The following is a 25,065-nucleotide window of genomic DNA, read 5'->3' as shown; positions in this document are numbered from 1 at the left end:
TTCTGCTTTTTGTTTGTTTATTCATTTATTCTGTTTCTTAAATTCCATATGTGAGTAAAGAAAGTTATATGGTATTAATATTTCTCAGGGCCACCCATATTGTCAGAAATGGCAAGATATTGTTTTCATGGCTGCATAATATTCTACTAACTACATCTTCCATATTCATTCATCTATCAATGAATATTTAGGTGGCTTCCATATCTTAGCTACTATAAATAATGCTGCAATAAGTATAGGGGTAAATATATCTTTTTGAATTAGTGTTTTCATTTTTTTATAAGTGCCCAGTAATAGAATTACTTAATCATATGATAATTTTAATTTTAATTTTTTGAGGAACCTCCATGCTGCTTTCCACAGTGGCTTCACCAATTTACATTCCCACCAACAGTACATGAGGGTTTCTTTTTCTTTACATCCTCATCAACACTTGTTATTTCTTGTCTTTTATGGTGTGACTTTGGAAAACATTTTTTTTCTTTGCCTTATTTTCCCTATATGTCAAAGAAGAGTGGTACTTGATGATCTTTAGAGTCCCTTTCAGTCTATGTTTCTGATTCCAGAATCCACGTGAGGATAAAGTTAAACTACTGCTGTATTTGGTAGATCAGGAGCAGATCTTCTACATTTTCCCCAAGATATTCCAACATTAGCTTATTTTAATGGACTTTCAGTGACTTCAGTTCAAATACGCCACCATTCCATAGTGTTCCTTAGTTTTCATGAATGCATATCACATGCCAGAGACACTATGCTAGATGCAACAAGACTAGAAAGACAATGAGACATACTTTCTGTCCTTCTGCAGCTTATAATTGGAATGCTAAAATAAGAATACACATGACACTTAAACAAGTAGAAGTTTTTACATACTGTAACATGAATGTGTATGTGGTGTCCTTGTAGAGGTGGGAAGGTATTTGGAGAATAAAAAACTTACATTTGGATGTGGAGATTTGTTTTGGTACAATAGCTGTGCCCATTCAACAAAAAATAAAGTCTTTGACAGATAGAAATGGAGAAACGGACCTCTCATGTGGAGGGAAATGGTCCCAAGAATGGAAAACATGGTGTACATTTGGACAATGGTTTAACCACAGTTTTCGTTACTATTGGAGAGTAGTGAAAGACAAAATAGGATCAGGGAACTTGAGGCCATATTATAGAGTAAAAGGCTTAGGAGTTTATATTGAACTCTATTGGCCCTGGGAGGATTGAGAGATTTTGGTAGTACAAGCAATATAAGTGGAATTCTGTTTTAGGAATCTTTAACTGTCTGAGGTTTTAAGATGAATTAGACCGGAGGGAGAGTGGAAGCAAGAAAAGCAATATAGAAAACTATTGCAATGATCTAGGGGAGAGGGTCTAGGAAAGAAAAGGAAGGAAGGTCTAGGAAGGAAAGAAATTAATTGACTAAAACTGTTTTCAATGGCAGAGAGCCTGGATGGCTCAGTTGGTTAAGAAGCCAACTCCTGATTTCAGCTCAGGTCATGATCTTAGGGTCGTGGGACTGAGCTCCACATCAGACACTGCACTCGGTGAGAAGCCTGTTTCAGATTCTCTCTTCCTCTCCTTCTGCCCCTCCCCACCACTAGCTCTCTCTCTCTCTCTCTCTCTAAAATATATAAACCTTTAAAAATAAAACTTTTTAATGGATAGATCCATGTGTTGCATAATAGATCCAGTAAAAGATAGAGATATTTTAGGTTCAAATATAAAAAGATATACTTCATTGAATGAGGTCTTTGACATGATCTAGGGAAGTTCTTAGAAATCATTTTGTCCAAGGTTACACAGATTGCAACAAAGCTGAAGCTAATCTCCTGATATGTGCTTCGGTGAATATCCATTACATCATGTGAGATGCTTCAGGTTGATGAGTCAGGAGCCTCACTGCTGAATAGTTAGTATTGAAAAGGTGAAGACTACTTTTCTTCCATAAACTGGAATAATCTGGGGTCTTCTGACATTTTCCTTCTACAAACGTTTGTTTTCTTCCTTTTGCATCTATTCTGGGTCATGTTCCTAAGCAGAAAAAGTTAATATAATTGGCCTGAATCTACTATGATTAGAAAAATCCGACTACAAGATTAGCTCTTGGCTGGTATCTGGGAACTTGGCTAGTGAACAGTTTCTTACACAGATATAAAATTTTCCCTAAATGGTAAGAGTGACTCACTGTGTCTAGACTGCCTGTACAAACAATGTGGTTTATGTTGAACATCTTATTTTCTTCTGGGAATCTTGGTATATGCTTAGCAGTGGGTGCCTCTGTTCAGCCCCCAGTAAAAACCTAGGGTACTGAGTCTAAAGAGCTTCCATGGTAGACAAAATTTCACATGTGTTGTTATAACTTGTTGCTGGAGGAAATTAAATGTGTCCTGTGTGACAGTAATAAGGAAGAATACTTGGAGGCGTTCACTTTGTTTCCTCTAGAATTTATCCCATGTACTTTTCCCTTTGCTGATTTTGCTTTATATTCTTTAACTAAAGTAAATATTAGCCATGAGTATGACTATATGCTGAGTTCTTTGAGTATCGCTCGAGTCCCCAAACCTGGGGATTTGGAACCCTGGACACAGTCCAAACTTTATTCTTTTGGAGGGAGGACTTTACAATGAAAGCTTCTGGAATGTCCTAGAAGTTTGGTGTTTTATATTGATATTCCTGGTGACTTTCCTAAAGAGCAAGTATGCAGTTTTTGCACTTTTTCAATTAAAAATAATCTGGTGGGCCCTGGGTCACTTTTTTTTTTTTTATCTTAAGAGACTTTATTTTTAGAGCAGTTTTAGGTTTACAGGAAAATTGAATTGTAAGTACAGAGTTCCCATATATCCCTAATTCCCAAAATACAGTTTCCTTTACTATCAATATTTGCATTAGTGAGATACATTTATACAATCGATGGGCTGTGGGTTTTGACAAACGTATAATGACATGAATCCAGCATGACACTATCATGCAAAATAGTGCCACTGCCAGAAAAATCTGTGGGCACCACCTGTTTATCCTTCCATTGTTCCATACCCTGCAAACCCTTAGCAACTATTGATCCATATTTTTGCCTATTCTAGAATGTTTTGTTGTAGAAATTATACAGCATGTAGCATTTTCAGATTAGCTTCTTTTATTTAGCTGTTTACATTTAAGGTTCTTTGTCTTTTCATGGCTTAGTAGCTCACTTATTTTTAGTGTTTTACCATAGCTTATTTATCTTTTCACATATTAAAGGATATCTTGGCTTCCTCCCAACTTTGTCAGTTATTAAGATTTTGTTTTTGAGAGAGAGAATGCATGCCAGAGAGAGCATGAGTGGGGGAGGGGCAGAGGGCAAGGAAGAAGCAGGCTCCCTGCTGAACAGAGAGCCCAATGTGGGGCTTCCTCCCTGGACCCTGGGATCATGACCTGAGCCAAAGGCAGATATTTGACTGACTGAGCCACCCAGGTGCCCCACAAATGTGTCAATTATTAATGATGCTGCTATAAACATTTGAGAGCAGGTTTTTGGGTACATAACTTTTCAAATAATTTAGGCAATTACCAAAAAAGCACAATTGCTGGATTGCATGGTAAGAGTAAATTTAGTTTTGTAAGAAACCACCAAATTATCTTTCAAAGTGACTGTACCATTTTTTATTTCTATCATCAATGGATGAGAGTTCTTATTGCTCTCTTTGTCAGCATTTGTTGTTGTCTGTGTTTTGTATTTTAGCCATTCTAATAGGTCTGCACTGTTATCTCATTGCTATTATAATTTTCATTTTCTTGGTAACCTTTTTGGGTCCCCTCCCTCTTTGGGAGCTTTGTACTATCACTCAATACTATCGCTCAGTAAACTTTGTTTTGCTGCCCACCAAAAATTTTTTTTTGTTTCCCTAATGACATTCGATGTTGAACATCTTTTCATATGCTTTTTTGCCATGTGTAGGTCACTTTTGGTGAGGTGTCTGTTCAAATATTTTGCCCTTTATACTTGGATTGTTTTCGTATTGTAGCATTTTAAGAGCTGTTTGTCTTATTTTATTTCTATTTTTATTTTTTAAGATTTTTAAAATTTATCTGAGAGAGCACCCAAGCATGGGGGTGGAGGGGTAGAGAGGCAGGGGAAGATGGAGAAGCAGACTCCCCACTGAGACAGAAACCCAATGCAGGGATCATGACCTGAGCTGAAGGCAGATGCTTAACCAACTGAGCCACCTAGGTGCATCTCAATTTTTTATTTTTTAAAAAGATTATCTTACTATTTCTCTTCTTCAACACACACACACCCGGGGTAAGAGATATTTATTTCAACTTTCTAGCAGTAAAAATAAGATTTTAACTTGAATTTTTAAGTTTCTATTTAAATTCTAATTAGTTAACATATATTGTAATATTGGTTTCAAGGGTAGAATTTAGTGATTCATCACTTATGTATGACATCCAGTGCTCATCACAAGTGCTCTCCTTAATACCCATCACTCATCTACTCAATCCCCCTATCCCTCTCCCCTCCAGCAACCCTGAGTTTGTTCCCAATAGTTAAGAATCTCACTCTAGCTTTGTTCACGTCATTGCAAATGGCAAGATTTCGTTCTATTTTATGGCTGAGTAATTTTCCATTATATATATATTATATACACCACAACTTCTTTATCCATTCATCACTTAATGGATATTTGGGTTCATTCCACAATTTGGCTATGGTTGATAGTGCTGCTGATTTGTCTATTTTAGATATCAGCCCTTTATCAGATAGTGTTTTGCAAAGATTTTCTTCCAGTATATGGCTTTTCATTCTCTTAACTGAGTTTTTCACGAAGCAGAAATTTTTAGTTGCAATGAAATTCAATTTATCAGTTTTTTCTTTTGTGGATTATGCTTTTGATGTTATATCTAAAGTTATGACCAGAGGAGTTAAGATGGCACAAGGAGTAGAGGACCCTGAGCTGGTCTCATCCCTTAAACAGAGCTAGAGAGTTATCAAATTATTCTGAACACCCAAGAAGTCTGTCAGAGATCTGAGAGAAGAAAAACTGTAAGTCTATAAGTACAAAATCAACTAGCTTTTAGAAGGTAGGAGGTGTGGAAGTTCACTTGGGGAAGACATAGCTGTGGATGTAGCAGTGGGGGGTGGGGGGAGTCTGCTTAGGGAGGCTACCACAAAGTATTAAAAACAGTGGAGTGCAATATCTGAACTTTTAAATGGACTACTGTGGAGGACAGGCCTGGATTAAAGATGCTTAGGTGGTGAAGAGGAACAGAATCCCAGGATTGACAGGGTGGTCTGAGGATCTCTTAGGTCGCAGGAAGAACAGGTTGGTGCTGCAGAAAGGTGCGGCATTGTTCCCAGGCATAGGAGCTAGGAAAGTGACAGAGAGCAGCAAGTTTTGGTGCCAAATTTTGGCTATAAACTCTGAACCACTGCACGGTTCTGAAACTGCTTTCCTGCACTGGACTGGCAAAGGTGATTAGTTAGACCCTCCCATGGAGGAACAGTGTAGGTCCACACCATGGGTGTCCCTGAAATTTGGAGTTTTGAAACTCAGTCATGCACCAGAGATGCATGGGCAGGGGTCAGACATGGGCAGGGTGAATGTAGGGTTCAGATGGAAACAGGGGAAACAAATAGAAGATTCACTGTTCCTCTGTGCAGGCTCACTGATGGGTAAGGGGCACAAACTTTCAACTACAAGGCTAGAGAGCAGGGCGCTGCCATTTTTATCCAACTGATCATTGTTGAAAGCCTTCAGGAGGCAAAACAGCACCATCTACTGGAGGCCAGAGCCACACCCCTGTGTCCTACAGAAGCATTTCCACTGAAACAAGTCAGCCTGAAAATCAGTGCAGCACTCTCTCCCAGAAGACCAGCACAAACACCTAGCTAGCACCACGTTTATTGATCACAGAGTGCTGCAAAGCTTTAGCTCTCGGGAAAATATAATTGGGCTTTCTTTTTACTTTTATTCTTTATTTCTTTTATTTTTGTTATTTTTTCATTTATTTTCTTATATTTCCAATTCCTATTTTAAATTTTTTAGTTATTAATTTTTAAAACATATATTTAGATTATATATACTTATATATAATTATGCATATACATTTCATATAGTCTACTTCTTATTTATTTATTTATTTATTTATTTAAAATTGGGATCTAGATTCTTTTAACAAGCAGACCAAAACACACCAGGATCTATGTTTTCTTGGTTTTCTTGTTTTATGTTTTGATTTTTCTTGTTTTTTTTTTATTTTTCGTTCCTTTTTGCATTTTTGTTTTGTCATTTGTTATTTGTTGTTTGTTTTGTTGTTGTTGTTGTTGTTGTTGTTGTTGTTATTTCTCATCTTTTATTTCCTGGACAAAATGACAAGATAAAGGAATTCACCCCAAGGAAGAACACAAGGTAGAACTCATGACCAGAGACTTAATCAATACCAATATAAGATGTCTAAAGTAGAATTTGAAATACGATTCTAATGATACTAACTGGGCTTGAGAAAAGCATAGAAGACACTAGAGAATCCCTTACTACAGAGATAAAAGAACTAAAATCTAGTCAGGCCAAAATTAAAAATCTTATAACTGAGATAGAAACACAGTGGAGGCCATAACAGTAACTTCTTGCAAGATACACCCATGAAGGCAAGAGAAACAAAAGCAAAAATGAATTATTGGGACTTCATCAAGATAAGAAGCTTTTGCACACAAAAGAAACAGTCAACAAAACTCAAAGACAACCTACAGAATGGGAGAAGATATTTGCAAATGACCTATGACCTATCAGATAAAGGGCTAGAATCCAAGATCTCTAAAGAACTTAAGAAACTCAACAGCAAAGAAACAAACAATCCAATCATGACATGGGCAAAAGACATGAACAGAAATCTCACAGAAGAAGACATAGACATGGCCAACAAGCGCATGAGAAAATGCACCGCATCACTTGCCATCAGGAAAATACAAATCAAAACCACAATGAGATACCACCTCACACCAGTGAGAATGGGGAAAATTAACAAGGCAGGAAACAACAAATGTTGGAGAGCATGCGGAGAAAAGGGAACCCTCTTACACTGTTGGTGGGAATGTGAACTGGTGCAGCCACTCTGGAAAACTGTGTGGAGGTTCCTCAAAGAGTTAAAAATAGACCTGCCCTACGACCCAGCAATTGCACTGCTGGGGATTTACCCCAAAGATACAGATGCAGTGGAACGCCGGGACACCTGCCCCCTGATGTTTATAGCAGCAATGGCCACAATAGCCAAACTGTGGAAGGAGCCTCGGTGTCCATCAAAAGATGAATGGATAAAGAAGCTGTGGTCCATGTATACAATGGAATATTACTCAGCCATTAGAAACGACAAATACCCACCATTTGCTTCGACGTGGATGGAACTGGAGGGTATTATGCTGAGTGAAATAAGTCAATCGGAGAAGGACAAACATTATATGGTCTCATTCATTTGGGGAATATAAAAAATAGTGAAAGGGAATAAAGGGGAAAGGAGAGAAAATGAGTGGGAAATATCAGAGAGGGAGACAGAAAATGAGAGACTCCTAACTCTGGGAAACGAACAAGGGGTGGTGGAAAGGGAGCTGGGCGGGGAGTTAGGATGACTGGGTGATGGGCACTGAGGGGGGCACTTGATAGGATGAGCACTGGGTATTATGCTATATGTTGGCAAATTGAATTCAAATAAAAAGAAATTTTAAAAAGTGGAGGCCATAAAAACATGGATGGACAGGCAGAGGAGTGAATCAGTGATATAGAAGATAAAATTGTGCAAAACAAAGAAGCAAAAAAGAAGTGGAAAAGCAAAGTAATGGACCATGAAGGAAGATTTAGAGAATTCAGCAAATTAGTGAAATATAATAACATTTGTATCATAGGACTCTCAGAAGATGAAGAGAGAAATAAAGGGACAGAAGGTTATTCAAACAAATTATAACTGAAAACTTCCCCAATCTGGAGACAGACACATAAATCAATATCCAAGAAGCACAGATAACTCCCACTAAATTCAACAAAAGCTGGTAATTGCCAAGACATATCATAGTCAAATTCACAAAATACATAGATAAAGAATCATAAAATCAATAAGGGAACAAAGATCCTTAACCTACAAAAGAAGACAGATTAGGTTCACAGTGGATCTATCCACAGACTTCGTAGGCCAGAACGGAGTGGAAGGCACTATTCAATATTCTGAGTGGGAAAAATATGCCACGAGGAATTCTTTGGATGGAAAAAAAGAACAAAAGTAGCAAAGAATGGAAAGGACCAGAAAACATCATCAGAAACATCAAGTCTATAGATAACACAATGGCACTAAGTTCATACCTCTTAATGATCATCCTGAATGCAACAATCAAAAGACAGAGTATCAGAATGGTTAAGAAAACTAGATCCTCTATATGCTGCCTACAAGACACTCACTTTAGATCTAAAGATACCTGCAGATTGAACATGAGGAGATGGAGGACCATCTGTTATGCTAATGGATGTCAAAAGAAAGCCAGAATAGACATACTTATATCAGACAAACTCGATTTTAAAACAAAGACTATAACAAGAGATGAAGAAAGGCATTATACCATAATTAAGGGTCTATCTATCCATCAAGAAGATCTAACAATTGCAAATATTTATGCCCCCAAGTTGGGAGCACCCGAATATATAAAACAATTCATAACAAACATGAAGAAACTCACCCTTGGTAATACAATAATAGTAGGGGATTTTAGCACTTCACTTAGAACAATGAACAGATCATCTAAGCAGAAAATCAATAAGGAAACAATGACTTTGAATGATACAGTGGACCAGATGGCCTTAACAAATATATTCAGAATATTACATCCTAAAGCAGCAAAATACACATTCTTTTTGAGTGCACATGGAACATTCTCCAGAATAGATCACATAGTGGGTCAAAAATCAGCCCTCAACAAGTAAAAAAAAGATTGAGATCATACCATGCATATTTTCAGACTACAATGCTGTGAAACTGGAAGTCAACAACAAAAAAAGAATTTGGAAAGTCCTCAAATACATGGAGGTTGAGGGGCATCATACTGCAGAATGAATGTGTTAACCAGGAAATTAAAGATGAATTAAAAGAATACAAGGAAGCAAATGAAAATGAAAGCACAACCGCCCAAAACCACTGGAATGCAGCAAAAGCAGTCCTAAGAGGGAAGTATATTGTAGTACAGAACAAGAAGCAAGAACAGACTCAAATACTCAACCTAACCTTACACCTAAAGGAGGTGGAAAAAGAACAGCAAATAAAGCCTAAAGCCAGCAGAAGAAGGGAAGTGATAAAGATTAGAGCAGAAATAAATGATACTGAAAAAAAAAGCAGTAGAATGGATTAACGAAACTAAGATACCATTCTTCAAAAGAATTAATAAAATTGATAAACCCCTAGTCAGACTTGCCAAAAAGATAAGGGACTCAAATAGATAGAATCATGAATGAAAGAGGAGAGATAACAATCAATACAAAAATGGAGATTTGAAAGAGTACATGCACCTGAAGTTATTAGCAGCATTATCAACAATAGCCAAACTATGGAGAGAGCCCAAATGTCCATCAACTGAAGAATGGATAAAGGTATATTTACACAATGAGATATTACTCTGGCATCAAAAGAATGAAATATTTCACTTTGCAACTATGTGGATGGAAGTAGAGTGTATTCTGCTAAGTGAAATGGTCAGAGAAAGACAAGTACCATATGATCTCACTCATATGTAGAATTTAAGAAAGAAAATAGATGAACGTATGGGAAAGGGGAATATGAGAAAAGGAGAGAGGGAAGCAAGCCATAAGAGACTCTTAACGATAGAGAACAAATTCAGTATTGATGGAGGAATTTGGGTGAGAAATCATCTAGATGGGTGATGGTAATTAAGGAGGGCACTTGTTATTATTATTATAAGCACTGGGTGTTGTATGTAATTGATGAATCACTGAATTCTACTCCAGAAACCAGTATTGCACTGTATTTTGACTAATACTTAGATTTTAAAATTTTTTAAATAAAAAATAATTTTAAAAAAGTCACCAAATCCATGGTAACTTAATTCTTTTCCTCAGTAAACTTCTGAGAGTTTTAGAGTTTTGCTTTCTACATTTAGGTCTATGCTTTATTTGGGGTTAATTCTTGCAAAAAGTGTAAGGTTTGTCTAGATACATTTATTTTTGCATGATGATGTGCAGTTTTTCCAGCACCACTTGTTGAAAAGACTATCTTTGTTTTATTGTATTGCCTATGCTCCTTTGTCAGAGATTGATTGACTATATTTATGTATAAATATACCTTTCAGGCATTCTATTCAGTTTCATTGCTCTATTTGTGTATTCTGTCACCAGTAGCACATTTTTTTAATTGAAGTTTGATTTGCCTACATATAGTATAATACCCAGTGCTCATCCCATCAAGTGCCCTCCTCAGTGCCCGTCACCCAGTTATCCTATACCCCTGCCCACCTCCCCTTCCACTACCCTTTGTTTGTTTCCCAGAGTTAGGAGTCTCTCATGTAGCACATTGTTTTGATTGTGGTAGCTTTATAGGAATTTTGAAGGTAGATAGTGTCAATACCTCAATTTATTCTTCTTTACCAATATTGTGTTGGGCATTTCTAGATTTTTTTTCCTCTTTGTATAAACCTCAGCATCACTTTGTTGATATCCAGAAAATAGCTTGCATTGATTTTGAATTGTATTGCATTGAATCTATAGATCAAGTTGTGAAGAAATGACATCTTTTTATAATATTTATTTCTACGCATATAAATAATATCTTTCCGTTAATGTAAATCTTTGATTTCCTTTATTAGTTTTATAGTTTTCTTCATATAGAACTTATGCATATTTCATATGCCAAAGTATTCAAATTTTCTTCTAATGCAAATAGCTTTTTTTAAAAATTTCAAATTCCAGTTATCCACTGTTAGGATGTAAGAAAACAATTGACTTTTTTTTATATCACCTTTTTATCCTGCACTTGTGCTACATAGTTATTAGTTCCAACAGATTTTTGTTGATTCTTGAGATTCTCTACACACACAGTTGGGTCATGTATGAAGAATGTTAGTTTTACTACTTCATATATATATATATATATATATATATATATATATATATATATATACCACCTATATACACACATACATATATATACTTTTTATCTCTTTTTCTTATCTTATTGCATTAGCTTGGAATTCCACTATGATTTGAAGTAGGAATTGGTACTGATCTTAGAGACAAAGCATCTAGTTTCTTACCATAAAATATGATGTTATCTGTAGGACTTCTGCAGATGTTCTTTATCAAATTGAGGACGTTCTCATATAATTTTAGTTTGTTGAACATTTTTCTCATAAATGGATGGATATTGGATTTTCTCAAATATTTTTTCTATGTCTGTTGGTATGATCATATGATTTATATCCTTGAGGTTGTTGACATGATGATTTACATCAGTTTATTTTTGAATGTTACACCAGACTTTCATACATGGAATAAATCCCATGTAGTCATGTGTATTTTTTATATATAATTTTTTATACCTTGCTGGATTTGACTTGCTAATATTTTGTTTAGAATTTTTGCATCTATGTTGATGAGAGATACTGATTTTTTCTTTTCCTTTATTGTAATGTTTTTTTCTTGTTTTAGTATCAGGGTTATGCTGGCTTCAGAGAATGAGTTAGGAAATATTCCCTCTGCTTCTATTTTATGGAATAGTGTAGAAATTTGGGATCATTTCTTCCTTAAAATACCTTGTAAAATTCACTAGTGCTTTCTTTTTTGGAAGGCTTTTAATTATTTATTTAATTCATTTAATAAATATCTATTCAGATTGTGTGATTTCACCTTGTGTGAGTTTTAGAAGATTGTGTCTTTCAAGGAATTGGTTTATTTCTTTTTGGTTATCAAATTTTAGAGTATAAAATTGTTATTAATACATCTTTATTATCCTTTTGATATCCATGAGATCAGTAGTGATGACTCCTCTTTCATTTCTGACAGTTTAAATTTAGGTCTTCTTTCTTGCTTGCTTAACCTGGCTACAGTCTTACCAATTTTCTTGGTAAGAACTGGTTTTCAATTAACCAGGTTTTTTTTTTAAAGATTTATTTATTTATTTATGATAGACATAGAAAGAGAGAGAGAGAGGCAGAGACACAGGAGGAGGGAGAAGCAGGCTCCATGCCGGGATCCCGACATGGGACTCGATCCCGGGACTACAGGATCGCGCCCCGGGCCAAAGGCAGGCGCTAAACCACTGAGCCACCCAGGGATCCCCAATTAACCAGTTTTTATTTTGTTGATTTTCTCTATTGATTTCCTGTTAATTTTATTGGTTTCCTTAAAAGTGTTATTACTTCTTTTCTTCTGCTTATTCTGGTTGTAATTTGCTTTCTTTATCTAAATTTCTAAGGTGAAATCTTAAATTATTGATTTTAGATTTCTAATATATGCCTTTCATGCTATAAACATTTCTGTAACCATTGCCTTCACTGAATTCACAAATACTACATTACATTTTCTTTGTTGTTTAGTTCAAAATACTTTCTAATTTCTCTTAAGAATTCTTTGACCTATGTGTCAGTTAGAAATGTGCTGCTTGATCTTTAAGTATTTTGGCTGGTCCTAGCAATTTTTTGTTATTGATTTCTAGTGTAATTTAATCATGGTCTGAGAGCATACTTTGTATAATTACTATTCTTCTAAATTTGTTCAGGTGTATTGTGTGTCCCAGAATGTTGTTGATCATGGTGCTTGTTCTATGTGAACTTGAAAATAAGGTGTATTCTGCTATTGTTGGATGAGGTGTTCTACAGATGTTAATTGGATCCAGTTTGATGGTGCTATTCAATTCAGTTATGTCTTTACTGATTTTCTGCCTCAATTACTGATGGAGAAATGTTGAAATTTCCAATTCTTTTTAAGAAATATTTTATTTATTTATTCATGAGGGACACAGAAAGAGAGGCAGAGACACAGGCAGAGGGAGGAGAAGCAGGCTCCATGCAAGGAGCCTGATATGGGACTCGATCCCGGGAATCTAGGATCATCACTCCCTCAGCCAAAGGCAGATGCTCAACCGCTGAGCCACCCAGGCATTCCTAAAATTCCCAATTCTAATTGTGGATTCTTCTGTTTCTCCTTGCAGTTCTGTCAGGTTTTGGCCTCACATGTTTTGATGTCCTATTATATGTAATAAGGGTAACATATTCTTAGATAATTGAACCATTTATTATTATGTTATGCTTCTCTTTTCCCCTGACAGGTTTTGTTGCGTTGAAATCTCATTTTTCTGAAATTAATATAGCTCATCCAGCTTTCTTTTGATTCCTGTCAGCATGAAATATCTTTCTCCATACCTTTCCTTTTAGACTATCTATATCTTTTATATTTAGAGTGGTGTCTTATGCATGACATGTAGTTGACTATTATTTTTTATGTACTCTGACAATTTCTGACTTTTAATTGACGTATTTAGACGATTAACCTTTAAAATGATTGATATGGTTAGACAAACACCTACCTGTTTGTTGTTTGCTGCCCTTTATTTTTTTGTCCGCTTAAATATTTTTTCTGCCTTCTCTTTCTTTTACTTAAAATTTTATATGACTCCATTTTCTGTCCTCTCCTCACATATGAATTATACTTTTTAAAAAACTTTCTTTAGTGATTATTCTTTTTTTCTATATCCATTTACAATTAATCCATGTGGACTTTCAAATAACATAATGCTGCTTCACGTGTGGCACAGGAACCTTATAATAAAATACTTTCAATTTCTCCCTTCAGTCCCATATAAAATCAATGTTATTCATTTTACTTTTTAATAATCTATAATCACCAAATACATTGTTACAATTATTTTGGGCAAACTCTTATATGCAAGGTTAGTTAAAAATAAGAAAAACGTGATTTTATTTGCCTTCATTTATTCCTTCCCTAGTGCTCATTTCTTTATGTTGATATGTATTTCTCACTTATATACACATAGTTTTCCTTCTGCTTGAAGAACTTCTTACAACATTTCATTTCTTGAATATGATATGCCCATATGTAGATATTTTTGTATTTTAAAAATATTTTATTTATTTATTTGAGAGAGAGAGAGAGAGAACAAACAAGCAGAGGGAACAGCGGGCATAAGAAGAAGGAGAAGCAGTCTCCCCACTAAGCAGAGAGCCCAATGCAGGGCTCAATCCCAGGACCCTGGGATCATGACCTGAGCCAAAGGCAGATGCTTAACCCTTCCTATAATTTCTGCTGTAATAATTCCACCATCTACTATCTCTGCCTTATCTGAGTTTGGTTTTGATGTTTGTTGTTTATCTTTAAACTGGTTTTTGTTGTTGGTCTTGTTGCCCTTTTGAATTCCTTGTAATATTTTGTTGAAAGCCATGCATGATGTTCCAGGTAAAAGGAACTGAGATAAGTATGCCTTATTTGAGGTTTTATGTTTATATAACTCAGAGTTAGACTGTGCTTAGTTTGCTGTTAGACTATGCTTGATTTATTCTAGCCATTGTTCTCAGAGGCCAAAATTTCCTCGGGTATTTTTGTTTCTATTACACCCTATTGTCTTTGGATTTCTGTAGGAGGTATTCTTTTTTTTTTTTTTTTAGATTTATTTATTTATTTGGGACAAAGAAAGAGAGAGTGAGTGCAGGGTTGGGGAAAGGCAGAGGGAGAGAGAGAATCTCAAGCAGACCCCTGCTGAGTTGTGAAGCCTGACTCCAGGCTCAATCTCAAAACCCTGAGATCATGACCTGAGCCAAAAGCAAGAGTGAGACAGACGCTTAATTAACTGATCCACACAGGTGCCCTGAGAGTTATTCTTTTTTTTTTCCCCTGAGAGTTATTCTTTTTTTTTCCCCTGAGAGTTATTCTTAAATAACTGATAGTTTGATACTGGCTGCAGTAACAGTTTTCTGCTTTTGGGCTTTTGCTCTGGAAAGCTCTGATTCTCCATTTTCAACTGTCTGTCCAGTATTTGAGGCAACTGTTTTCCCTCTGATTTCAATTATCTGTTGTTTCTTAGGGGAGTTGTTAATTTTCACCTTGTTCATCATTTTTCTTGTGAGGATAGGTAAGATAGCTATCAAGCTTTTAACTGTTGGACCAGAAACCAGAAGTTTCACATTCATCACTTTTTTTCTTGGCTTATAGTTCCCTGTCTGTAAAATAAAGGAATAAGATCATAACTTGATGGCTAAATTATTCCCTAGCTCTAGCATTTTGTTGAGTCCATAAGCAGTGACTTGCATAAATGATTATGCTGTTATGTGACATTTGCTACCCTTCTTCTACAGGCAGACCTCCAGGTGGACAAGGAAAGGCACAATTTCTTTGAGTCCTCTCTTGATTATGTTTATCAAATTCAGGAAGTTCAGGAGTCCAAGAAGTTCAACATTGTGGAGCCAGTAAGTTCTATCTATTGATGAATAGTCTAAAAATATTTACCAAATCCCAGATAAATATGGAGAACTTTGATCATAAAATTGAAATCTCAGATTGTGAAAGATACTTTATGCTTAATAATGAATGACAAGAAAATAGACACACTAGCTTGTGTTGCTCTTGGTCTCTTACTAATGTTTTCTCTCTTCCTTACCTTATCTCTCCTCCCCCTCCCCTTTCTTTCCTTTCCCATTTTCTCCCCACTCCCCAGCTATGATTTTTCTTTCTCTTTCTTTGCTTCTTTTCTCCTTTTCTCCCTCCTTTGATTTCTCTGTCACCCTTCCTTTTACCTTGTTCTCCTCCCTTCCTTGCTATCACGTGTTCAAAAAGCTTCTAAGGTGCCCATCATGTGCCAGTCAATGTGGTAGAACTCATGTCCTTTGCACTCAGTGACTTTCTATTGTATTATTTTTACTTCTATCTTCTTTTTTTATAACATCTCCTTGACTATAAAAGGGATGTGCTTTGATTTTATAACTATGTTGAATTTTGACTCTTACTACATCAAAGCTAGAAAAAAATTATAGAAAGAACAAAACAAAAATAACAAATTCCCCATACAGATATAATCACGTAATATTTTGGCATTTTCTTTCCAAATTTTCTGTGTATCTATTATGTTTCTTTCTCTATTTATGTGTATCTTTGTACTTGTAGATTTGGATGTATGTATGCATGTGTGCAGGTTGGTATACACATGTATATATTTTGCACATGAGCATGTATGTCTTTGTACATGTGTATCTGTCCTCACATTTATATATATCTGTATATGTATGTGTGTGCAACCAAGTGTTTATTCATGTATACAAAAAAAATTAATTGAGCTTCTGTTATATGTCAGGCACTGTGCTAAACTCCAGGTATACTATTGTGAGCAAGACAAGCTGTTTCTGTCTTTATGAAGACTACCCTCTTATTGAGTAGACAGAAGGAAAAGAAAGATACACATAAATAAAACTAATTGTAATTTATGATAAAATCAAAAACCACAAGAATGGGTGGGTTCTTTAGATGGAGTGGTCAAGGAAGAACTCTGAAGTATCACTATTGCCAGAAAGGAGCATTATTATTTCAAGGTTTGCGTATCATAGATGAAATCATATTTTCACTGTTTTTATTTGTGTGTATTTAATTATTAATGAGGTTGAACACTTAGGCCATTAAAAAATGTTTTATTGATATTTGTATGTCTTTGGATTTCTGTAGGAGGTATTCTAAAATCCTCCCCCAAAATTTCTAATTTGAAAATGGGTTCACACTCCTTGAATCTTTTAGCATTATGACAGTCTTCATTAAGGTACGGATTCTTTATTCATTGATTTACTTATTTATCTATTTATTTAACAAATAGTGAGTGCCTACTCTATGCCAATTCTGGGGATATAGAGAGAAAATACACAGTCTAGTCCCACATGGTCCAAACTATAAATGATTTTTTAAAGATTTTTAAAAATTTATTCATAACAGACAGAGAGAGAGAGAGAGAGAGAGAGAGAGAGAGAGAGAGAGAGGCAGAGACACAGGCAGAGGGAGAAGCAGGCTCCATGCATGGAGCCTGACTTGGGACTCGATCCTGGGTCCTCAGGATCACACCCCGGGCCGAAGGCGATGCTAAACCGCTGGGCCACCTGTGCTGCCCCAAATGATTTTTTTAAAGATTTTATTTATTCATGAGAGACACAGAGAGAGGAAGAGACAAAAGCAGAGGGAGAAGCAGGCTTCATGCAGGGAGTCTGATGTGGGACTCGATCCCAGGTCTCCAGGATCACACACTGGGCCGAAGGCAGGCGCTGAACTGCTGAGCCACCCAGGTGTCCCTATAAATGACTTTATATGCTATCTGAAAAGGCTCTGAATGAATAAATTTGTTAGTAGTTCTTATTTTCTGAAACTAAGTCCAATGTAAATGTTCAACCTAATAAGTGAATAGCTATGTGTAAACCTGTTTGTGGTTTCATGATTACTTTTAACACTATACTGTATATGTGGAGTTTCTTTTCTCTGTTTCTTTTTCCTTTATTTGATGATGAGAAAGTGTTGGTGATAAAATTATTTTTACACATTTTCCATAGGTGTTGGCCTTTCTTCATAGCCTCTTCATTTCCAACAGTTTGACTGTGGAGCTCACACAGGATTTCCTCCCATACAAACAGCAGCTCCAGCTCAGTCTGCAGAATGTGAGTTTGCATATGTGTTTCTTCACCTGTCCCTGCATTCCAATTGGATTTCAGCCCCAGTGACCTTGATCTTGAAATCCCAGGTTATTTCATTCTAGCCAGTTTGTCAGGACATACTGGTGTGGATCATAAATATCTGAGTGTGCTTGTCTTCCAGTTTCAACTCTTACTCTTTGAGGCTTATTGTTAAAACCTACCCTTCCATCCACTGACACCTCTATCTATCCAATAAATATTCAGTTGCTAATTTACTGCATTCCTCTCAGGTTAAGACCCAAATATGGGCTTGTTTAAGCACAGGTCCTATGCTTTACTTCTGTGTTGGTCAGTCAAGGCACTTGTGAGTTTTATGACCATGAATGCCCATTTTGTTCTCTCTTTCTTTTCTCACTAATTACCAGGGTCAAATAAATGATATATAAAAGTTTTTTTATTCACCTTATTTCCTATGCTGGTTCTTTTAGATGGCCATAGGCACAGCCTTTCCATCTTTGTAACATATATAGATTTTTCTCATTTGTTTATTTAACCTACATTTAATGAATGTGTATGGACATAATACATACTCTGTGCCAGGTGTGAACATACCATAGTGATGTAGTTTTTCCATCCTCAGGGAGGATGAAATCTCTTGCAGGAATGAGACATAAACACTGGAGCACATCATAATTCTTTGTGATAAGTGCTTCAATAGTGTTAAGATCAAAATTTTTAAAACACAGAAAGTGGAACATCTGACTGCCTGCCACAGTTAGAGAAGGTATCACTGAGATAGTGACTTTGGACTAGTTGTTACATTGCATAAAATTTGTAGAGTATTTTCATATAAAAAAGTTTTGTAATAAAGTTGGTAGTAGAAATAAACTTCACTTGGTTGTTTAGGAGGATCCTGACTTCTAATTGTTTTGTTTCTTTCTTTTTGGGTACTCACCTTCACCAGAATGTGAAAAGCCCCTGACTTCTGTGGATTTATACAATATACCTATAACCAGGTTGATCATTTGAATCTTCCTCCACATAGAACTTGAAAAGTATGAGTTTAATAACAACCCTTTTTATCTAAATATATGATGAATTCATTCACAAGATAATCAAGATATGCCAACAAGATATGCCAGTTCAGATCACTGTCGTAACAATCTTGATGTTGGACACTAAAGACCTATCTCTAGTGATTTTCATACCCACATTTCAAACAGTGTTTTGCTACTGTGTTTTAGTTGTGTAGTTTTAAAGCACCTTGTCATGTATTTTATCCTAATAGCCAGAATTTGATTCAGAGTCAAGTAGGCAGTAACTTTACTTGAGGCAGAGCTCAGAAGTTGCCATGATAATATTATCTTTGGAAACTTTCTTTATAGTTTCCCATCTTGTAAAGCAGAGGTCAGGCTGGTGCTCAGAATTCTAACAACCCTTATTTATTGGCTTATGTAATTCCCATTAGAAAAAAAAAGTCTCCCAGACGTGTTTTTATGTTTATATTGGTATTTATATTTGTTTCTCTTTTAGTCTTTAGTACTGGTAAACTCCATAAAATTGTTTTCTAGTCATTATGCCATTCAACATTTTTTTTTGCTATGTTGTAGCATTTTATGCAAACCAAGAAAACTCTGCACTGGATCTAAGACCAATAAATGCCTTTAAAAAAAGATTTTATTTATTTATTCATAAGACACACACAGAGAGAGAGAGGCAGAGACACAGACAGAGGGAAGCAGGCTCCATGTAGGGAGCCTGATGTGGGACTCGATCCCGGGTCTCTAGGATCAGGCCCTGGGCTGAAGGCAGCACTAAACCACTGAGCCATCCGGGCTGCCCAATAAATGCCTTTTAATAATGATGGTGATAATGATAATAATTATGATGATAATGTCTTGACAGACAAGAAATCATTTCTCCAGTACCCGGGAAGAGATGGAAGAACTTAAGAAAAGGATGAAAGAAGCTCCCCAGACATGCAAACTTCCAGGACAGCCTACGATCGAAGGCTATCTCTATACACAGGAGAAATGTGTGTGGGAATACAAGGATAACCCACTGGGTTTCAGTAGGCTAGCACCTACTGCCACTTGCCCTCTCCAAACTCCAGGCACTCATATTGTTCACAGACCCCTGACAATTCACACCTCTTTGGAAAACTGTCTGGGAATAGTGAATAAAAGGGGGGGAGGATAAATTAAAGGGGGAGGTTAAGGATTTGTCTTACAAAGTCTCTGGGATGATAAGATCTAAGATTTTTCTCTGTGATTTAAAATAGGGATTGTTAACTCTTTAATCCTTCTGATGACTCTGACTGGGGGAAAAGGAAGTAGGGGAAAGAAGGCAGAAAAACAATATTTATCACACCTACTATGTGCCAGGCATGGCGCTAAATGCTTTAAATATACTATTTCATTTAATCTTTAAAACCACTTACCATATCCATTTTACTTGAGACCACTGAGGCTTAGAGATCACTAGTTGAAAGTCACCCAATTATCAAATAGCAAGCCTAAGAGTAAATTCAGTTCTATGAAATGCCAAAACCTAATATCCTATCAGTATACCCTATACCTTCCACTGCCTTAGGAACTCAGGGTTGCTCCTAAAGCACTAAACAACAACCACTGATTTCAGTGGGCAAAACAGTTGTTCATTGCTCTTCAAGGAACATTCATTGAATATTGCAGAGGATTCAAGCCTTCCTACCTCCTAAATTACATTATGAAAACCTGTATGTGCTCTTTAATATTCCTTATGAACTATGACTCAATGTTCCCAAAGCCTGTGATTTCAGCCCTGCCCAGAATTATTATTATACCTGGGAAGAAGAGGCAAAAGAGGCGACTCAAATGTTACTTGTGACAAAAACTACTGCAATTCACAAAGCATGGCATTTAAGTAGTGATATTATCATGCTTTTCTTCTCTTAGAGAAATTAACTTTTGATGGTTTTCAAAGATGTGTTCTTCCACTTTTCAGATTTATCTCTTCCACTTTGCACTACAGGATTTCTCAATTTCAGTGCTATTGACATTTTGGCTTGGGTAATTCTTTGTATTTTGGGGGATTATATACATTATAGGGTGTTTTAGCAGCATCTATGGTCTGCCCTCACTTTATTCAAATAGCACTCCCTGGATGTGACGACCTAAAATGTCTCCAGACATTGCCAAGTATCTCTTGGGAGGCAAAATTTCCCTTAGTTGAGAACTACTGCTGTATTTTAAAAGATGTGGGAATAATGATTTTATAATCTTGGCTCTAACATCAAATAACTATGTGGTCCTTCTGTGCCCCAGTTTTCTAATTTGTCAAATGGCTATGATACTGCTATTCAGTTGAATGTTTCCCGAGCATCCTTTTTGCCCGATAATATGCAGTGCATTGGGGATTTGAAAAAATGAACCAATAATTTTTGCCTTCAAGAAGTTCACAGTATGATGAGGAAGATAGACACATATATCAAGAATTATAAGGAAATGTGTTCAGCACTGCATTTGGGGCATATACCTAAGGGCTTCACTGAGGAAGCAGTGTTTGAATTAGAACTTGAATTATGAGTGGAAGTTTGATAGGTAAAACGGGGGTGAAGAGAAATTCAGGTATATACCATTTCATGTTACTTAGGCACAAAGGTGTGTGAGGATATTGTTCATTTTCAGGGTCTTAGTTTGCCAAGAATAGCCCTGGTTTACACCTGCTATCCTGGTGTAATTATTAATAGTGACCCATTCACTTTTAAATATATACTAAATTTCTACTTTTCTACTTAAACCATATGGCCACTTATTTGGTAACTGAAAATAGTTCAATGAGAACCATAGAGGATGGCAAAAGACAAAGTAGGAAAGGTAAATATGATCACATTATAAAGGATTTTGTGGTTCAACCTAAGTTTAAAGACAGTGGGAAAGCCATGCATGATTTATAGGAAAAGTGATATAAATAGAGATATGTATTTAGAAAATATTCCTTTAGCAGAGAATGGACTAGAAAGGAGTGATCAGAGATGGGGGAAATCAGAGAGAAGGTCACTGTAATAATTCATTAGAAAGATGGTGAATTTTTATTTTGCTTGAAATATCTCATTAAACATTGCAAGCAATTCAGTAATAGGGTCCTGAACTAATTCAGTTCTAAATGGAATGGGAAGGAGGAAACAGCTGAAGGAGAGACATGTGAGGAATAGATGGCAGAACCCAACAGCAATCAAATGGGACAGGTTACAGGGAATAAGGAGAAGATTACAGACAAATGTTTCCAACTCATACAATAGGATGAGCAGTAGAAGCTTTTAGAGGAGACATGGCAAGAAGAGTTATTTGGAGCAAGCTAGAGCAGATGTGGAAAGCATTTGATGAGGATTAGGATCTCTCTATGTGCTGTGGGTCAATAACACTGCAGAGTTGGAGTTCAGGGGAAGGTTAAGGCTAGATCTGAAGACCTGTGGCTATGAAGATCAGACTGTACACCACTTCCATCTTGGCAGTGTATTGACCATACAGCCAAAAAATATATATACTCTGTCAGCTCACTTTTGCCTATTTTTGTAGGGGCTTTGGGGATATCCTGGGTGAAATATTACTGCCAGTATGAGAAAGAGACCAAAACGCTTACCATGACGCCTATGGAGCAGAAGCCAGGTGCTAAACAGGTCAGTTCTTTTGTGTGCCATATTTTTTGAAACTCATCTGTGAATGCATCTCAGAGAAGAGTATATCTTGACTTAGCATCAAAGAATCAAGTCCATCACTGTCAAGTGAAGCCATGACTCTGTATGTTCTTGACCTAAGTTTGCATTGGGCCAGATACTACTCAGTTGAGTGAAATATGTTATGTCAAGCCTTCTGAAAGTGGCTATACTTTTTCAGATCCTTTATTAAATTATTATAAGTGCCTGTCACGTTGTACAAGAAAATTTGCAAGAATATAGATGAGTTGCAGGAGGATAGTATTACTTGCTTTTAAGAAGTCTCTACTGTAGGATTCCTTTAAATAGCAAGTGTTTAAAATATTATTCTCCCAATTTCCTTTTTTAGAGAAATATGTCTGTATCCTAAAGTTGGAATAACCTGTACCCCATATTCTATGTAATGTTCAAATATATTTAAGCAGGTAATGCTGCCTCTTCTGTCCTCCAAAGCTTCCCCTATTGCCTAAAATGTCAAGATGAGTTAAACACACTGAGAAGATAGTTACTTACCTAGACGAACCTAATCTGATACTGTGCTATACTATATTATATATATGACCACACAGCCAAAAAATGTTATTCTGTCAAATCATTTTGCCTGTCTTTGTAGAGGCTTTGGAAATTCTCTCTCTCTCTCTCTCTCTCTCTCAGGTTTATTAAGATAAAAGCTGGTAGTCACACTGTTCATATTCTAAAAGTAGTTCGATGTGTCCCTTAAACTGTCACTCAGACTGGGTCTTAAGGCATGATTTTTAAGGATTTTTATTCTTTACAAATTGTTTACAAAATCAACAAGATTCGGGATCCCTGGGTGGCGCAGCGGTTTGGCACCTGCCTTTGGTCCAGGGCGCGATCCTGGAGACCCGGGATCAAATCCCATGTCGGGCTCCCGGTGCATGGAGCCTGCTTCTCCCTCTGCCTGTGTCTCTGCCTCTCTCTGTCTCTCTCTCTCTCTCTCTCTCTGTGACTATCATAAATAAATAAAAATTAAAAAAAAATAAATTAAAAAAAATCAAAATCAACAAGGTTCATTAGTTAACACTGAACCTTGGTGGTATGAGAAGACCCAATTTTGGCAGGCAGAAATTTGGAGAAATATTAGGCCAATTGATCTCCATTGCTGGTGCTTTCTATGGAAGATCCCCCTTTGTGGCTTGTACACAGAAAATTAGAGAGGATGGAGATTTGGTGTCAGGCTATTGAAAACTACCTCTTTTTTTGTTTCTAACCAAAAATTTTGTCACTCTGCTGTGAATGTGTATTGGAGATGGAATGTATCTCTAATGAAGTATACCAAATGGGGTTTCCAGAACCCTCATCCATGCTTCTATATATACCAGTTACTCATTCCTGACTCCAAAAATCTCCTTAGTTTCCAGTCTGTTAATTGCCAAAGTACCTTTCAGTGTCGTTTCAATAAGTTTGTCTTGTGCTGTATCACAGAATTTGTTCCATGTCTGTCAGAACTTAGCCCATGTATCTGACTGGCTAGTGCTTATAAGAAGCACTGTCCTGTAGTTTCTTCCCTTTCTTTTTCTACACATTACTTTCCAAATCCCAGACTTTAGAGTAAGCTTCTTTAGACACTTTGTCTCCTGCTCAGGAACCTACTGCAAAGCTCAAGACAGAAGCAGTAGATAACACTTTCATACCCTCTTAGAAGATAATTGCCAGCTCTCCTTTTAGCTTTTCTTTCCTTCTTTCCTTTTCATTGAGTGGCGGCTTTTTTAAAATTGCAATAGTGTCAGCCTAAATGGTTTTAATGTGAGATTCCTCATGGATTGGAAAGAGGAACTTGGTTCTCTATTTAGAAAGAAGGGGAGGTAGAGTAATAACTTGAATTTCTCTAAAATGAAGTTGGAAATGATTGAAAGATGATTGGCAGATTGAAGGATAGATTCAGAGTTGAGTTTTTATAGTGTAGGAGAGGCAAAAGGATAGACCTGAAAGGGGTTTAAGTGTGCCAATGAGGGAGAAATATTGTCTGTCAGTTCTTCTTGTCAGTTCTCTCAGTTCCTAATACTGGTTTGTGTTTTTGAAAGGTAAATAATACAAGTGAGACTATAATAACACTATAAAATCCACTATTTATTGAATGTCTACTGTGTGCCAGCCACTGAGATAGACACTTTTCACCATGTGCCTCATCTACTTTCCCAGAAGCCCTGTCAAGTATTATTAGTTCAATTTGAAGATGGAGGAATTAGCACTCTTTCTGACTATGGTACTCGCCAGTATTCCCTAGTTCAGCCTATCAGCTTCCACTTGTGTTACGCTGCTTACTTTACAGATTATCTTCCCAAATTCTATTTTATAAGGTCCCAATTACTTCCTGTCAGGCAGTTCTGGTAAGAGGAAAGAGTGCTATATTTTGACTTTCAGCAACTAGGTTTAAATCCTAGCTCTGTGGCCCAGTAGCTTTTTGACCCCAAGTAAATTACATGATGTTGGTCTGTATCATTTTCCTCATCAGAAAAATGGTAAGAATGATACTGTAGTTCATAAAAATTTCTTGGGCACTAATTCTTTCCTAGATACTAGAGACATAAAGGTAAATAAGATGCTGCCCATGCCCTTGCGTTCTCAGTCAATTGGGGAAATAAGGCACGGAAACAGAAAGCTCTAATATAATGCACAAAACACATAATGAGCAGTGTCTGGGATTGGGGAAGGATTTGGGAGGAAATGAAACCTGAACTGCAGTTTGTAGAACAATTGAGATTTAGCCAGACCA

General features: G+C 36.4%; 1 protein-coding gene across 5 annotated transcripts in view; it reads left to right on the top strand.

Moving 5' to 3' along the window:
- OPHN1 (oligophrenin 1) overlaps positions 1-25,065 on the top strand; it is a 526,295-nt gene that overhangs the window by 333,313 nt on the left and 167,917 nt on the right. For all 5 annotated transcript variants that reach the window (XM_038587601.1, XM_038587598.1, XM_038587599.1 and 2 more), the window contains 4 exons: positions 15,329-15,439; positions 17,552-17,656; positions 19,538-19,667; positions 22,192-22,292. In XM_038587601.1, coding sequence (XP_038443529.1) covers positions 15,329-15,439; positions 17,552-17,656; positions 19,538-19,667; positions 22,192-22,292 — 447 coding nt within the window. The remainder of the gene's footprint in view (positions 1-15,328; positions 15,440-17,551; positions 17,657-19,537; positions 19,668-22,191; positions 22,293-25,065) is intronic.

The sequence above is a fragment of the Canis lupus genome, chromosome X (assembly GCF_011100685.1).
Source record: "Canis lupus familiaris isolate Mischka breed German Shepherd chromosome X, alternate assembly UU_Cfam_GSD_1.0, whole genome shotgun sequence".
NCBI lineage: Eukaryota > Metazoa > Chordata > Mammalia > Carnivora > Canidae > Canis > Canis lupus.
This window is presented reverse-complemented; position numbering and strand designations above follow the sequence as displayed.